Source organism: Vombatus ursinus, unplaced genomic scaffold (genome assembly GCF_900497805.2).
Source record: "Vombatus ursinus unplaced genomic scaffold, bare-nosed wombat genome assembly UNPS02014772.1, whole genome shotgun sequence".
Classification (NCBI taxonomy): Eukaryota; Metazoa; Chordata; class Mammalia; order Diprotodontia; family Vombatidae; genus Vombatus; species Vombatus ursinus.
In genome coordinates this window covers 1,075,470-1,093,647 of record NW_020954550.1, presented here as the reverse complement: position 1 = coordinate 1,093,647, position 18,178 = coordinate 1,075,470, and the positions used below count along the sequence as shown (strand labels likewise).

Here is an 18,178-nt window from a genome sequence, read left to right as displayed (position 1 = left end):
CCCTGTCACCAAGAATTCTAAGCCAGCTTCCCTGGAATAGAACTCATTTGCAGTTGTTAGTATTTGTCTCTCCCCTCACCTGTGTTACCCACCCCCCAAGTCCAGCCCAGTGGCTGGTATATGCTAGGTGATTAGTAAACGCTTTTCAGTGATTAGTAAATGTATTCTAGTGATTAATTTCTGGAAGGAATCAAGGGCAAAAAGATGATTTTAAAAGCTATGGTCACCCCACTGTATTATTACAGAATTATTCACCTTTCTTATATAATGAGAGAAATGAAACCTGGTTGCCTTTAGGGCAGAGAACAGGGCCATAGCTGCTTTCCTATTATAGGGCAAGGAAGCTAACCTTTGAGGTAGTGGGAGAGGGAGGGCAGTAGCAACAAGAAATAGAAGCTGGTGGAAATTAAAATTGGAAGGCGGGGTTAAGGTCAGGGGGTGTGGTGATGTAGGACTCTCTCCCCCCTACTTCTGAGTCTACAAAGAGAGTTGAGAGACAGTTGATGATAACCATTTTAAAGGGTTGGTAATTTTCCTTCTGTGGCAATTTGCAAACTCCGGGTATCATGATAAGCATCTTAAACTCAACATGTCTATAAATGAACTTACTAACTTTTCCCCCAAACCTTCCCTTCTTCCCAACTTCCCTATTACTCTCAAGGATGGCACCATCCCCCCAGTCATTGAGATTCCCAATGAAGATGTCATCCTTAACTCCTCACTTATCTCACCACCCCCCAACTACCACCATCCCCCCATTTCCAATCAGTTGTTGACTCTTGTCATTTCTATCCTTGTAAAATCTCTCCTCTCTTGTGATAATGCAACTACACTGGTTCAGGCCTCCATTTCCTCATTCCTGAATTATTGTAAGAGACCGCTGGATGGATTCCCAGAAGGCTACTCCAAGGTGGGTAGGGAGATTAAGGTACTTGGTGCTTTGATGTCTAGAATGCCAGGAGCAGATCAAGGAGAAAATGAAGGCAGACCAGCATGGACTCCTCCACAAAACTGAGGCTTCAGGAGGAGCCAATGGCTAAAGGGGAGCATGCCTTGTGGAAGAATAGTCTAGGAGCTGCAGTCTAGCAGCTGCAGGGATGGTAGGCTGTTCCAGAGCCAGGAGGCTCCAGGCACTGAGAGCAGTATCATGACTCTACAACAGTAAAGTCATGGTTTTGAAGTCCAGAAAGTCAGGAACAAATCCTGGAGGGAAATGACCTCCTGCTTTTGCCTTGCTAACATTCAATTCTGTATTACTTCACTCTCAGTTACATGTAACATTCCTAAAATATCCTTAAACTGGAATGGTAAAATGCTTCTGGAGAAAAATCTCTAAATCACATTTACTATAAATTTATGCTACATGTCCTTAGCTGGACCCTACCTCACTCTCAGCATATGGTATCACCTATCATATGATATCAACATATGATATCAGTGAGAATACCAAGGCCATCCAATGTTTGCTGTTTAGTCAGGTCTGACCCTTCGTGTTTCTGTGGACCATATTATCCATGGGGTTTTCTTGGCAAAGATACTAGAGTAGTTTGTTATTTTCTTCTCCAATGCATTAATTTATCCAATGCAAACAAAGGTTAAGTGACTTGCCTAGGGTCACACAGCTAATAAGTGTCTGAGGCTAGATTTGAACTCAGGTCTTCCTGACTCCAGGCCCAGTGCTCTATCTGTTTGAGCCATCTTGCTGCTTCTAAATCCAATGTTTATTCCCTCAAATCTCTTCTATCTTCCTTTTTGCCTCTAGTCTCAGAGTGTTTATCCTATAGTGGAAAAGCATTCAGAGACTTGGGTTAGAATCCTGGCTATCCCATTTATTATCTATGTGACTTTGGGCAAGTCATTTAACACTTCTTGTCCCCTTTTCCCTCATGTACAAAATGAAGGGTTTCCATCAGACAATCCCTAAGGCCACTTGCAGCTCTACATTCTATGAACTCTATAAAAGGAGGAGATGGTTCTTTACCTTGTTAAAGCTAACCCCTCTGCCTATACTCTTGATCCCATTCTTCCAGTATGTTCCCATAGCCTTGTTCCATCAATCACTCCTGCTCAAGGGAAAAGCACTGACTCTTGAGTCTGAGCACCTGTGTTCAAATCCCAACTCTGACACTGATGACCTGTGTGACCTCAGGGAAGTCACTTAACCTTGCCGGGCCTCGATTTCATCTGTAAAATGAAGGAGTTGGACCAGATGGCCTTTGAGGTCCCTCTCACCTGTAGATAGGTGAGCTGTCCTTTCTCTCACATGCTTCAAGCCTAAATACACGCTCAGGCTTTCTTTGCTCTAACTTTAGCTCCCACCTATCCAAGTTGTTGTCTGTTATTCTTTTGCTCTCACTCTTGCTTGTCTCCTGCTCTCTTCCCTTCCCTTTCCTTTTCCTTCCATTCCCCCGTCCATTATTTCTAATCTCTTATAAAGTGTAATCTATACCCACTATCTCTACTTCCTCATTACCAATTTATTTTGACGTCTATTTGCAATCTGGCTTCCATCCTTAGCAGTTTACTCCAAGGTCACGATATAATCTCCTTATCATTTAGTCCAATGGGCTTTTGTTGTCTTTATCTTCCTGGCTCTATCTGTCATCTGACACTGTGAGCTATTCTCACCTTGATAGTTTCTCTTCTCTTGGCTCCCGTGACACTGGCCTCTTATAGTTCTGTCTTTCCAACTTCACCTCTTTTGTTGGTTTCTTGACTCAGTTCACTCTTTAAATGTTGCTATTCCCTAAGGTTCTCCTCCCTAGGCTTTCCCCTCCTCTTCTCTCTTCTCATTTCCCCTCCTCTCCTTTCTTTTCCTTGCATCACCTCTCCTGTCTGTTCTAATTAATATTATTCATTCACACAGCTCCAATTATTACCTCTAGATTATTATCAATTAATATATATCTCTATCCTCATTTCTTCAGATTTCTTCTCATATTTCCAGCTACTTTGTAGGTATCACCACCAGAGTATTTTCTTGTCCCAGAAAACTCAGTGTATCTAAAACTGAACTCATAATTTCCCTGATAAACTCTCACTTCCTCCCCAAATCTCTATTTGTCAGGATCAAAACCCTTGAGTCATCTTTGACTCTTCCCTCTCTCTCACTCTACATGACTGATTAGTTGCTAAGTTTCTACCTTTATAATATCTCTTACATTCATCCATACATTACTGCCCCCTCTACTCTTGTTAAAACCACTTTTGTTGAGGATCTCATTTTTGCTATCCTATCAGTCTTAATACCAATGCACAGAGGGCTTGTGCATTTGTATGAATAGCTTTTATTTGTATTCTTTTCCTACTAGAATAAACTCCTATGTACTGAATAAAGTCCCCAAAAGTATTGTGATTGGAGGTGCTATAGGATATTTCTTGAGGTGCTATAGGATATTTCTTGTTATTTTCCAAGAGTTGCTGTATAGTTGACATTGTAGCCTTTCAAGAACAAAATTTGGGGGGAGGAGCTGCAGTGAAACTGAATGAGTTTTTAACCAAGCAGTCATCCATTTTAAGGCAAATGAAAGAGACAGCAGAGAAGTAAGACATTTGCTATGTATCTGAGATATTCCCAAAGTAACATTTGAGTAGGATTCTAAGCCCCATGGGCTAGAATATGTTTTTGTTTGTGGCAAGAAGAGCTTTGGCTGCATTACTGGATCTCAAATAGGGTAGAGAAAATAAAATTTATAAAACTGAACTCTCCTCTTCAGTTCTCCTTCCAGCACTCTCCAAAGACATTGAAAGGCTGTCTTGAGAGGGATTTCTTAGGACATTGACTGGAGATAATTTAGAAGTGGGAATTGCCACAGAGACATAAGGGGAATCTGGATTTTCCACAAGTTTGCTATTCCAGAACCACTCTCAGATTTGGAAAGGCTGCCAACTTAACAACAGCATCAGAAGCTATAGCAATGCCTTGTTTTTGGTACTTTACGGTGTATAAAGTACTTTTATATCTATCATCCCTTATGATGCTGACAATAAACATGTTGGCCAGGAAAGGCACGTGGTGTTACAGTTATGCAACTGACAAGTTAATGGAAAGTGGAGCAATTTGCCCAGGGTCACACATCTACGTAGTGGAAGAAGGAGAATTGTAACCTGGTTAAAAGTCTGAAACTGGATTGTTATGTCCCGGGCGTTTGATTGAAAAAACATTTCTTTTTTTTTAAAGTTTGCTTTTAAAAAATATGAACTTAACAAAATAGAGAAAGAGACACAGAGAGATAGAGATAAACAGAGACAATCAGAGAGAAACAGAGAGAGACATCAACAGAAAGAGAGAGAAAGAGTTGAGACACAGAGAGAGATAGAGAGAAGGGAGGGAGAGATTTCCATATACAAAGTACAATAGAAAAAGGTCAAATAAGAAACCATGAAAAAGACTATTTTTTTGAGGCTCTATCAATAAACCATTAAGACCCTAAGTACGTCCATGTAAACTTCCTTCTACATCACCCACTCCATATATTCATTATGTTATGATTATATTAGTTATTTTTTCATACAAAATTTGTGATAAAATAGTATGACTCTCTCTCCTGGCTAAATATATATGGATTTAAAATGTTTTATTCCTGTTGCTATCTAAAAGACATACTTAAATAGTATGATATAGGGGAAAGGGTATTGACTCAATAGTTAGGAGACACAATTTCTAATCTTGGCTTTAACAGTAGTAGTGTAACCATGAATGTAGGTAATTCTTCACTTCTGGACCTCAGTTTCCTCATCTGAAAAAGGAGAAGTTTGAATTACATGATTTCAAGCATCCTTTCAACTCTAAGAATCTGGAAAAGAATGACTCAAAGAGCCATAAAAATGGTAGGACGGCCAAGCTGGGATTAGAGCTGGCTACGTGATAAGTATGCACCGTGTCAAAAAAAAAAAAGGAACTGGAAAGTTGAGTCAAGAAGAAGAGAAAAAAGAAACAAGGGATCTCGTTTCAATATAGAATCAATATGGCAGGATCAAAGTAGGGCATCAGCTTGTTCAGCTTGGCCTAGATCAGATACCTAGAAAAACAAATAGAAGATATTCTGGGTCTTAGAACCAAAACGACATAGCAATAAGCTTGAGATGTAAGGAGATTAAGGAGGGATCAATTTCAGCCTAAATTTGGGGATGTAGCTGGTGCCCTTCAGAAAGGACTTTATTCTACTAAAGGCCAAGGAATGAAAGCAATAGACTAGGGACAAACTAAGATGGGATGACACCTAAGTCTTAAGTGAAATAAATTTCTATTTTGTAACTAAGTTTTGTACCTAGAATTTGCCTTTGTCCCAACTGCAGCACTGTTGGAGAAACCAAATCACATCCATCTTGCCCTTTTCTCTATGAATGAAACCTGAACACAAGGAAATTGAAACTAAATGGAAAAAACAGCTTGGAAGTGCTCTTCAAAGGAGTATAGAAAGGAAGTGGGTTAATCAGACACCCAAAAGCTACAAGAAAACTAATTTAATGAGGCAGTCAGTCATTTCACCTTGTAGTGGTCACAAAGAGCACAAGTCAAAAAGGCCACCATGAAGATGATTGCAGCTTGTATGCCAATATGTGTTTCAGGGAACGAAGAGAAAAATTCTCTGAAGACATTGACAGGATTATCTAGCTTAGGTCAATATCTACCTTGACACTCAGTGACTTATATAAAGGTAGAATAAGGGAGTAGTGGGAAATGGTTCAGGACTAAGAAATCCAATAGGAGAAAAGTAGCTAGCCTTGCTACATCATGGGGGTTAGGGACATGGTGCCCCCATTATCTGGAAAATCTGCGTAAATTTTTTTGGCCTTCCCTTTGTATGAGAAAAGTCTTAATTATTATGGCATGAAAAGATAAAATATGTTGATGTTATACAATACTACGTGTATATATATATATATATATATATATATTTATGCATTTCTAGGTTTCTAAACTTTTTCTGTGTTGTCTGTTGGCCTTTGTGGGTTGTCTGTGGCTTCTGCAAAATTCCCATTTAATTTCTTATCCAACCCACGATATCTCAAAACTTCAATGAGGAAAGTCATGATGTGGAAAGGTCCTCTTACTCTACATGGTTGGATAAAGCTGTTTCAATTTTTGTTCTCTCACTTCAGAGAAGTGAAGTTGAATGGGAATAAAGGCCGAGGTTCCAGGGTCCCAGTCAAACTGATGAACCTCCCTTAAATTTGTCTGGTGGTAGCAACAACAATAAAAAAGAGTAATGAACACATTTAATCTTCTGTTTGGGATTATCTCTGACATTTTGACACAAAGATGCTAATGTACCCCAGGGAAGAAAAAAACCAATATTTTGCTCTGGATTCCAAACTCAGTTTAAAAATTGGAAAATTGCTTTCCTTTTTATCTACCCTGACCAGGAATACAATCTTTTAGGCTTTGTTTGTTCCTTTTTTGACGTCCATTTCTCTCTAATTTATCGGAATTATAAATTGAATAAATATAACAAAATATATTTCACAATTTAAGATGCAATAATCTGCAATGTGTCATGATTTATGTGATTTATGTCATGAAATCAAATTCTGTAAAAGGAATTCTAATACAGAACCATGTTCTAGAACAAAGAGCACATTCTAAGGTAGAAAAAATACTTCATTTGGAGTTAGAGGATCTTTATTTGAGTCTTGCTTTTGACATTCATTAGCTGTGTGACAATGGTGTTACTTACCTGCTCTGAGCCTCAATTTCCTTATCTGGAAAACAGTGATGATTTGCTCTACTTACCTCTCTGTTGTGAGGAAAATACTCTGTAAATGATACAATGCTAGATAAAAATGAGCTAATATTGTGGTTCTAGAATGCAAACTGACTTTTTATTAGGCGTAAAGTTAAATGTGGAGAAATATGGAGAAATTAAACATACTTCTATGTGACCTCATAGTTTAAAATTTTTTATCTGATTTTTTATTTTTTTGCAAATAATAGTTCAATTTTACCTGCTTAGCTGCTCAAACATAATCAAAATGAGCTTCTTTATTTGTCTCCTGAGGCCTATTACGGGGTTTTCAGTTTCACCTGAATAGAACCATTTTTTCACATGTTGGTACAGTCTAACCACTAATCAAGAACACCATGTACTTGGTAGTGAATGAGGCAATTTCTCATTACCTTGACATAAAGAACCAAGGAAAAAAGATGAGGAAGACAAGAATGACCAGGTGGGAAAACATAGAACCAATCAATTCTCTGTTATCTGTGAGTGGATTATTCCTTTTTGTAAATCATTTGTGGAGATTCTGGCTTCCTTCCAGATCTTCAGCTGAGTCCTGAGCTCCATTGGGTAGACCATAAGTTGAGAGCTGAACTTGGCACAGAGGGGGTGAATGTATGTGTGTGAGTGTGTGTATGTGTGTGTGTGTGTGTGTGTGTGTGTGTGTGTGTGTACACACCTCCTCATTTGTCTCTGAGGTATATGACAGCATTTCCAGAGCAAGTACAAATGGTGTTGCCATCACAGTTGTTTTGGATAATCTATGTGTCTCTTCACTCCACCAGTGTGGGCCTCATGGAGTAGAGGGGAAAAACCAAAGCAATCATTTTAAACAAGAACAAAATACAGTTCATATCACTGTTAATCGGCTCTCAAATTGTCCAGATCTAAGGAAATGAGCTAAAGGACTGAAACAGATGAGATGGAGAAATTTGCACATGCCCTTGTTCTTAGGTTGGCATCTCACAGTATGAGGAATAGATTGAAAAAAAATCTATGAGTTGTATATAATCCAGTGAAAAGCAAGCTTCTTACCATAGTGAGGGATAATGGCCCAAGCCATGGCTGAGGCATAGATGCCGCCAATCATCCAGAACATGCAGAGCCAGCTCAGGTGCTCCCCTCGTTTCTCCCGGGCAAGGACTTCAGCAAAATAGGAAAAGACGGTTGGTACAGCTCCTCCGATCCTGCCAAGAGACAAGAGATGAACAGGAAAACAGGAAATGTAGACACTATGTAAAATGAAAGTCTTAAACAATTTTCCCTACTTGGTAACAGATTAAGGTCAGTGGAGTATCCTGGGCCTGGCCCACTGGCAGAGATCTGAGTTAGTCTTTTTACTAAGCTCCAATACACACATGTATATATATATATATCTATAGATATAGATACATAGATATACACATATATATGTATATGTATATATGTGTATATGTGTGCATATACATATACATATATATATATATTATCATAGAAGCACAAAGACAAGAAAGGTCAAAGAAGCATGCTTGTTGGGAAAAGGTCCTATAATGAGGAAGCACTATGATGCAGTGGAGAGAACACTGGCTTTGGAGTCAGAGGACTTGAGTTCAAATCCAGGCTTGCTACCTATGTGAAACTGGGAAGGATATTTAATTTCTATGGCCATCAGTTTCCTCATTTGAAAAATTAGAGGTCTAGACTAGATGGCTTCTGAACCCTTTTCCCTCTAACCTGGAGACGATGGATAGTTAATGTGGACTCAAATGGGAAAGATATTTTGATAATCATATTTCAATATAATTGGTTTCATTTGTGAACCTATACATTTTATTCTATGCATTAAAAACATTATTCTGAGAAAGGGTCCATAAGCTTCACCAGACTGCCAAATGGATCTAAAACTCAATAAAAGGTGAAGAACCTTTGCCCTATGTTTATGGTTTTCTGATCTGGAGTCAATAATAGCATCAAACTTTGAATTGGTCTAAGATTTGACAAAGCTTCAGGTCCAAAGCAACAAAGCGGCTGGGAGCCTTTTGTCTTCTACTGATGTTAATTCCTGAGAAGGAGAATTTTGTTTTGAATAAATTCTTCATTTATGCATCCCAATTTCACAAACAAACAAGGATTAGAAGGCTATGGGTACAAGAAGAAAGCAATGGAGATACAGGAACTATGTACTTGTCACATAGTAAGCACTTAAATGTCTTTTTATTCATTCATTAATTCATGTAGTGCTTAATATGAAATAGAAAGATAGGATCTCCCATGAGGTTTTCAAAGAAGTCAATCTACTATGATTGAAGTAATATTTTCTATTAACAGAACTTTACACATTAACATAGCTACTCTTTATCAGAATAGATAAAAGAAGATTACTATTGAACAACACATCATCTAGTGGAAAGAGGAATGACAATCAGCAGCCATGGGCCCCATTCCCATTCTGCCAATTCTGAGGCCCATTGTGACCTTGGCTAAGTCAGTCTATTTCTAAGTGCTCATGTTTTCTCAAATGCCAGACTTCTTGTTGGGTTTTAGTTGTGTCCAACACTTTGTGACCCCATTTGGGGTTTTCTTGGCAGAGATACTGAAGTGGCTTGCCTTTTCTTTCTCCAGAGCATTTTACAGATGAGGAAACTGAGTCAAACAGGGTTTATGACAGGGCAAGTGATTTGCCCAGGGTCACATAGTAAGTATCTGAGCTGGATTTGAACTCAAGGAGATAAATCTTCCTGACCCTAGGCCTGGTACTCTAGCCACTGTGCCACCAGACTAAAAAGGAATAAATCAGATGTATTTTTCCCCCAATGTAGAATTTCACTGGTGTGGGGGAAATCCTAGTGTGGAAACTCCCTTCACCAATACAAATGGGTTATTCCTTGAGTCTAGACTGGGGCACTGAGATGTTAAGAGATTTGTTTATGATTGTATAGTAGAGGCAGGACATGACCCTAAGTCTTCTGGTAAGTATTATTCACTTTTTTTATAGATAAGCACACTTAGGAAGATAGAGGTTAAGTAATCTTTCTAGGGTCACACAGCTAGTGAGTGTCTGAGGCAGGCTTTGAACTTCTTGACTCCAAATCTAGTGTAAACTATGCTACCTAGCTGCGTCTGATATTTCTCTTAGGAAACACGATACTGATCAACTTGTGTATCTTATGATCTGTGATAATTGTTGTCCTTTTGTGACTTCTATAATTTTGCAGCTTTTGAAAACTGAAATTATAACATTGGATAGCAGTGATGTACCAGGAGCTTGGTTTGAATGAAAAATTTGGCCTTGGGTTCTGATGGAGATCTTTGCCCCAGTCTCCATAGATTTATAATGATGAATGTACCATGAATTTTTTATACAAATAGAGCTCCTTAATGAAATAGATTTAATATAATGACATTATATTATTATTATATTATAACCAACCACAATATCAATACTAAGGATATCAAATATAGCTTCTGATTTCCAGGTCTTGTTTCCTCCAGGAAGATCTAGGAAGGGTTAACCCACTTGTTTCTTTCTCTCAACCTCCTGTAGTAGACTATGCCATCCAAATGTTCAAGGTTTTAGGGATGCCCCCCCACTCAGGAATACATTGAGATCATATGCTTCTGAGGATTCCATCTATCTACTAGAACAGGTTTCCCCAGGATACCAGGAGAGATTGATTCCACTGGTGGAGAATACACCAGCAGTGGCCCCTGAAAAATAAGCTAAGGAATCTCATAAGATGGGACTCCCTCTGAGAAGGAGACTAGTTAGGGGATCCCTGGGAGAGATAACCTAGAGGATCTGAAAAAATTTGAGAAATGAGGATGATAGGGAACTATCTTAGAAGCCCTAAAAGATAGTTAAAGAGTACCTAAGCTGAGAAAATATGGGGGAGAGGGAAGGGAGCAGTGATTTAGCCTAAAGTATTTATATTGTATGTGCCTGCCCTTCTCTCCGATTCATTCTCTACATTTCAGCAATAACTGAGAGAGAAGACAGGATAAGAAGAAAGCAGTCTAAGACCTCCCTCCCACTCAATGCTCTATGATATACACAATTTATTCATGGGCAAAAAGGTATGGGCATTGAGAAAAGCTCCATATGCCTTAGTAGGAACAGGAAGACCTTACACAATAATATGGCACACAACACTTCCAGAAATATTCCTGCACCATAAGATAACCATTGGCAGGCAACAAGCATTTATTAAGCACTTTCTATGTGCCAAGCATTGTGCTGAGTGCTGAGAATACAAATACAAGCAAAAAGAAAGTTAGTTCCTGCCCTCAAATTGCTTACAATCTAATAGGAGAAGTCCACACACAGAAGAGAGTTGACCGCTATATCAATTTAGCCACATCGACATTGTAATATTGGAAATACTAATCTGTCCATATTTGCAATTCATGCAGAAGACCAAGGAATGAACCTCAAATCCTATGTCTTGGAAGTGAGTGAGGCCAGGAACTAGAACAGTAGTATGAGCTCAAGCTCATTTGGATAACCAGTTCCTTGGATTCCTGCTGACTAGATATTTCCCTTGTATCTTTTGCCCTTTGAATCCTGATGCTTCTGCAATGTTCAAGTCAAGTCAACAAGCATTTATTAAAGACCTACCATGTACCAGGTACTGTGCTAAGCACCAAAGATTTAAAAAAAAAAACAAAACCCAGTCTCTGCCCTTAAGGTGTTCACAATTGGGAGACCAGACATGCAAAAAACACAAACAAGATAAAGAAGAAAATTTGGAGATAATCTCAAGTGATGTGCTAATCGTTTGCTCTTGTCCTTGGACATGCCTTCTCTGCTTTGGGCTGCCCAATACTAGGATTGTTATTAGAGAAAAGGGCCCTTTTTTGAAGTTTATTCCATGGAAGCCTCTTGGCAACAGGCTCTGATATGTTTTTTTCCCCAAACGTGTGATAGAACTGTCTTCCAGTCCATGAGAAAGTTCCCTACTTGTTTACGTGTTAGTTTGGTCTATGCCTATGATTGTATTGCCTTAGGAAACTCCCAGTGAAGAAATTCCCTAAATGAATACATATCAGTTAAGTATTCTTCAACTTACAGTCTTAGAAAGCTACTTGGGACACTGAGAGTTAAGATAATGATGAGAATAATAACAGCAATAATTTTTATAACACTTTACAAACATTACCTCATTTGATCCTCACAAAAACTCATGATGTAGGTGCTATTATTATCACCATTTTACATATGAGGAAACTGAGGCAGCTAGAGGTGAAGTAACTTGCCCAGGGTCACACAACTAGTAAGCTTCTAAGGCCATATGTAAACTCAGATCTTCCGGACTCCAGGGCCAGGGCTTTATCCAGCATTCTATCTATTTGACTTTCCCAGGGTCACACAGACACTATGTGCCACATGAAGAACTTAAACCCAAGTCTTTCTGACTGAAAACCAGCTGTTAATATACTATACCATTCCAATTTTCACCCTAATGATAATGTTAAAAAAAATTCCTAAATAGACTTCTTGCTTCTAGTCTCTCCCTTAATCCATACTTCATATGGCCGTGAAAATAATCTTGTTAAAACTCTGGTCTGACCACATTGCTCCATCTCTAAAGGATAAAATATAAACCCTCCAATACAGCATTTAAAGCCTTTTACAGTCTGGCTGCAATTCACTTCTGCAGGCTCATTTTGCATCACTCCCCTTTATGAACTCTCTCTTCCAGGCAAACTGGACTCCTTGGTGTTCCCTCTTTAATATATTCCATCTCTAACCTCTAAGTGTTGGCAAAGGCAGCCTACCATGGCTGGAATGCTTTCTCTCCTTACCTTACCCTAATATAACAGTTATCAAATTTTTTGATCTTAGGACCCCTTTACTCTTCAAATTTACTGGTGATGCTCCCAAAAGCTTTTGTTTAGGTGGATTATATCTATTGATATTTATTATAAAACAACTTAATTATTCTGAAAATAGTTTTGTACTTGCAGACCCCCTGTCAGGGTCTCAAGGACCCCCAGGGACCCCTGAATTGCACTTGAAAAATGCTGTCCTAATAGAATCCTTAATTATCTTCAAGGCTAAAATCCAGTGCCATCACCTAAGGGAAATCTCCTGATTCCTCTCTCTCTCTCTCTCTTTCTGTCTTTCTGTCTCTGTCTCTCTCTCTGTCTTTCTATCTCTGACTCTTTCTATGTCTTTCTGTCTCTTCTCTGTCTCTCTCTGTGTCTTTCTGTCTCTGTCTCTGTCTCTGTCTCTCTCCCTCTTTGTCTCTGTCTCTGTCCCTTCAAATTATATTGTATTTACTTGTCTGTTTACATGTTGCATCCTCCTGTAAAATGCAGTCTCTTTGAAGACAGGGATTGCATTTCATTTTGTCTTTGTATCCAGTGTCTTTTTTAAAATTTTTTTTTAGGCAATTGGGGTTAAATGACTTACCCAGGGTCACACAGCTAGTAAGTCTGAAGTCTTTGGTCTGAAGTCGGATTTGAACTCAGATCTTCCTGACTTCAGGGCTGGTGCTCTATCCACTGTACCACCTAGCTGCCCCTGTATCCACTGTCTTAACGGAGTGCTTTGCTCTTAGCAGGTGCTTAATAAATGCCTTTTGAATTCAGTTGAAAAAGGATGCATCCGTCTGGCTATGAGTGGATTTTTAGAAAGTCACCAATGTCTACATTTGACATATATACCTAATGTTGCAAAGAGATCTGGTTGATTGTTTAATCAGGGCCCAATTTTTGACATCTTTTGATATAACAAAAAATATTGGAGAATTTGTGTCCTTCCTGAATATTTGAGCTAATTAAAGGGAAATTTTTAGTTTTCCTCTTCAGTCTCCTTGAATTCAACACTTTTCCATCCTTGTTCCATTAAAAAGAAGTCGATGAGAAAGAGAAACAAGTGATACACAGAGATAGAGAGAAAAATTCTAATTCCTCCCTTCCAGTAAATTTCTCTGCTAGTTAGCTTGTGAATATTTATTTTATTTTGACTTTTCCTATTTTACTTTAGCAGTTTAAATGTATATAACCTGATTTGAATATAATAATAAAATCATACACTACTTTGCCTGGATGAATTCCTTATCAGCATCTTGATCTAGTGGTTTCAATATACATGGCCTCAGTTTAAGGGACTTTTTATTCCTTATAGGCACACAACACTTTGAACAAAATTTAAGTAAGATCTTTGTGCATGGATTTAAAGTGGCTTCATTACAGCACCATTTCCAGATTGTAACTGTAGAGAGTTCATGGCACAAAACAATATACTCAGTGACTGCAAGAATAGAGAGCAACAGCTAAATGAAAATCAGGCTGAATGATTAGCTTTAGTGAGTGTTAGGCTATCTCCTCTATGAGCGGAGGTAAGACAGAGGGTAATGACAGTGAGAAGTTTAGGGGGATGCAGGGGACCTGAAGGAGTTCGTATTTACTGGCTTTAATCTTCTCACTGATGGGTTAGGATGGGCCATTAGAAATAAGGGCCAGAGTTAAGGGAGGTGATGGCTCTAGGAGAGAATAAACAGTTTAGAATAGTCGCTGTGGAGAATCAGCAAAGTCATTGGTTGTTGTTGTTGTTGTTAGTCAGTCATTTTTCAGTCATGTCTGGCTCTTCATGACCCCATCTGGGGTTTTCTTGGCAAAGATACTGGAGTGATTTGCCATTTCCTTCTCTAGTTCTTTTTACAGATGAGGAAACTGAGGCAAACAGGATTAAGTTACTTGCCCAGGGTCACATAGTTGGTAGGTGTCTGAGGCTGAATTCGAACTCAGAAAAATAAGTCTTCTTGACTCCAGGCCCAACACTCTGCCCACTGTGCCACCTAGCTGCACAAAATTATTGATAAGACTAGAATAAACAGAATTGTCAAGCAGCAGTGAGGGTCTATCTTTGGTTATGTTCCAAAAATTTATGTGTGTGGGGTGAAATTGTCTTAATTTCGTAACTTTTTTAACTGGTGATCAGCAATTCTGAAGCAGAAGTAGAACAATTGGATAGTGAGGGTTAACAAAAATAATAATTCATAGGTTAGGAGTGATAGAAGGGTAGAGGGTCAAGGGATTCCAGGGTAGTAGCTAGTGAAACATTATATTGACAGAGCATGGGATTAAGACTGGTATGGAGGCAAGTGAAACAGTACTGTATTCTGGTGGAGATGGACCAGAAGAATAGGGCTGGACCAAGGGAATAACGGTTTAGCTTGTGTGAGAATGTGAAGAGCAGAAGGATTTGAGGTTGCAGTCAGAGAGTAGAACACCAAACTTCTGAGTTTTGGAGCATTACAACTCTAAGAGACAACAAGGTATCAGGTGTGACCATGATACTATGTGACTTAATTTGAGTAAGTAAGGAAGCAGTTGTAATGTGGCATAGTAGATAGAGTGCTGGACCTGAAATTACATAACATGGCAGGGATGAGTATTTAGAAGAGCTGGGTTCAAAATGCACCTCAATTTACTAGCTATGTATCCCTGGGCCAGCCACAATATCTCTTGACCTCATTTTACTCATCTATAAAATGGGAATAAAATCTATAGTGCTTACCTCACAGGATTGTTATGAGTATTAAATGAGACAAAGCATATAAAGTACTATAAAAATGTCAACTATTATTGTGGAGGTTGAGAAATTATGATCAGATTAACAGATATACATATCAATAAAACATCTATATCCCTGAGGATAATGACAGAGGGCAGAGTGGTGAGAAAAATGTAAACTACGTAGTAAAATAATTGAAAACATAAGGATAATGACTTGTAATTTGGTAGACAGCTAGGAACAAGGATGGGAAGTGGGTAGCACAAGCAGATTGTATGGTTCTCGTTTCTAAAAAACTTTGGCTGTTATTTATATGTTCCGATTAAAATCTCATTACAGTTCTGGACCCTCTGTCTGTAACAGCTATAACTCACATTTAGTGAAGGTACTGACAAATGTCAGGACATACTGAGCCCCACTAAATAAAGATGGATGTACTCCATGGGGTTACATTTGCAAGAGGTCAACACCAAAGTTGAATTTCCAGACAATTTTAAACAATCATAATTGACTAGAATACTAATAATAAATTTAGTTTCTTATAAGCAGCATCATGTTTCTGCCAAATGATTCTTACATGGCAGCCTCTAAAAGCATCTATTTGCAAGGACACTGCAAGGAAATCTTAAAACCTAGGAATTAATGGCTTATTTTTAAATATTTAAATTTAAATATTTAAATCAAGTTCTTCAATTTAATACATTTATAAAATAACCTTAACATTCATTCTTACTGCTGTGTACAACCATGTTTTTAGAATACATTGTTCTTTTTCTTCCCCAATATCCATTAAGTACAGTATAATAATTAGTGCTCACCTAAGAGTCTATTGTCATTCACAGATAGTCATAGAATCATATTCTTCTTATAACTCTTAACTCAGAAGTTCTTATCCTGGCATTTTCTCTCTCTTATTCAGTTCTGATACCAAAAAAATATGGGATAGCCCCAAGACAATTCACCTACTGCATATTAAGCCCTTCTGGATTAGCTGTACCAGAGAAATTCTGATGTCTGAACACCTGGGCAGAACCAGATTAGAGGCTTGAGTGTGTAGTCTCCTTTTGAAATTCAAGGAAAAGGACAGGGTGTGCCCAGTATAAGTGCTAATAGTAATGCAAGGAGTAGAAAAAGGATAAAAAAAAATCTAATTAAAATACCAAGGAAAGGGGGAAATGAATCTAGCTGTATAAAAATATTCATAGCTGGCTTTATTTGCAATTCTAAAAATTAGAAACACCCAAAACAAATATAGATGATATTTACATGGTGCTTTATGGCTTACAAAACACTTTCTATATACTCTGTTATTGGATTCTGAATGCATAGTGCACCAGATTTGGAGACCAAAGTCCAAGGTATGAATTTCCAGGCTGTTATCTATGATCTGTGGGAACCTGAGCAGGTTCTTTACTTTATTGAGCCTTAGATTCATTATCTGTAAAATTACAGTCAAACTGAATAATCTCTAATTCCTCTTCTGGATTTCTTCCCTCTGGTAAGAGGCACCTGGTGGTGCAGTAGATAGAGCACTGGGCCTGCAGGCAGGAAGATCTGCATTCAACTCTAATGTCAGATGCTTACTAGCTGTGCGATTCTGGTAACTTAACCTCTATGTGCTTCAGTTCCTCATCTGTAAAGTGGAGATAATAATAACTTTCCTCCCAGGGTTGTTATGAGGATCAATTGTGCAAAGGCAACTTGCAAACCTTAAAGTACTATATAAATGCTATTATTATTATTATTAGTTATTACTACCCTATAAGGTATATACTACAGGTACCACTATACCCATTTCATAGGCAAGGAAACTAAAAACTAAAGGAGTTATGATTCCACATTTAGTAAACAGCAGAGTGGAAATTCAAACTTAAGTCTCTCAACTCCAAGACAAGTTATATATTTTTATGTCTCTTATTGGTTTGTTAATTTGCTTGGTTCTACTGTTAAAAATGAGTATTAAATACCGGTCCTGGAGTCAGGAGGACGTGAGTGCAAATCTAGCTTTAGACACTTACTGTGTGACCCTGGGCAAGTCACTTAACCCCACTTGCTCCCCCCAAAAAAATGAATATTGTGTGTTTAGGGTTTTATGTATGAGGGAGGCAACACAGTTTAGTGGAATGATCATTAGCTTTGGAGTCAGTAGACACCTAGGCTCATATTCTGCATCAGGGACTTACTAGATGAATGGCCACAGACAACTCACTTAACTTTTCTAAACCTTAAATTCCTTCTTCATAAGATGTGGAAATTAATTTCTGCAAGTGTTTAGCGTAGAGGACTATTATGAAGATCATATGAAAGAAGCTATGTAAAAGAGGGAGCTAGGTGCTATAGTGAATAGAGGGCTAGACCTGGAATCAGTTAGAATACTGCCTCAGACATTTAACAACTGTGTGACCCTTGGCAAATCCCTTAAATGCTGTCTGTTTCAGTTTCCTAATCTGTAAAATGGGGATAATAATAAAGATCTACCTCACAGGGTTGTTACAAGTATCAAATGAGGCAATCTTTGGAGATTTATAAACCTTAAAGCATCATATAAAAGTTTTTGTTGTTGTTTAATCATTTTTTCAGTTGTGTCCAACTCTTTGTGACCCCATTTGAGGTTTTCTTGGCAAAGAGACTGGAGTGGTTTGCCATTTTCTTCTCCAACTAATTTGACAGATGAGGAAACTGAGGCAAATAGGGTTAGGTGGCTTACCCAGGGTCACACAGTTAGTAAGTGTCTGAGGCCATACTTGAACTTAGGAAGATGAGTTTTCCTGACTCCAGGCCAAGTCCTGTGCCTGGAGCCCCATTGTGCCACCTAACTGCCCCATATAAATGTTAGCTATTATTAATATGCATGTTTTTATCTCTAATTTTTGTATTTATTTGTTTTTGTTGATGATTAAGTTTATAGTTTTTTTTTTAATCTCTAGTGATAACCAAATTGTCCAGTTTGTACCCT

At 38.3% G+C, this 18,178-nt stretch overlaps 1 protein-coding gene across 1 annotated transcript in view; it reads right to left on the bottom strand.

Moving 5' to 3' along the window:
- Positions 1-18,178, bottom strand: part of SV2C (synaptic vesicle glycoprotein 2C) — a 205,520-nt gene that overhangs the window by 113,230 nt on the left and 74,112 nt on the right. The window contains exon 3 of the mRNA XM_027863597.1: positions 7,758-7,909. Within this exon, the coding sequence (XP_027719398.1) occupies positions 7,758-7,909 (152 nt within the window). The remainder of the gene's footprint in view (positions 1-7,757; positions 7,910-18,178) is intronic.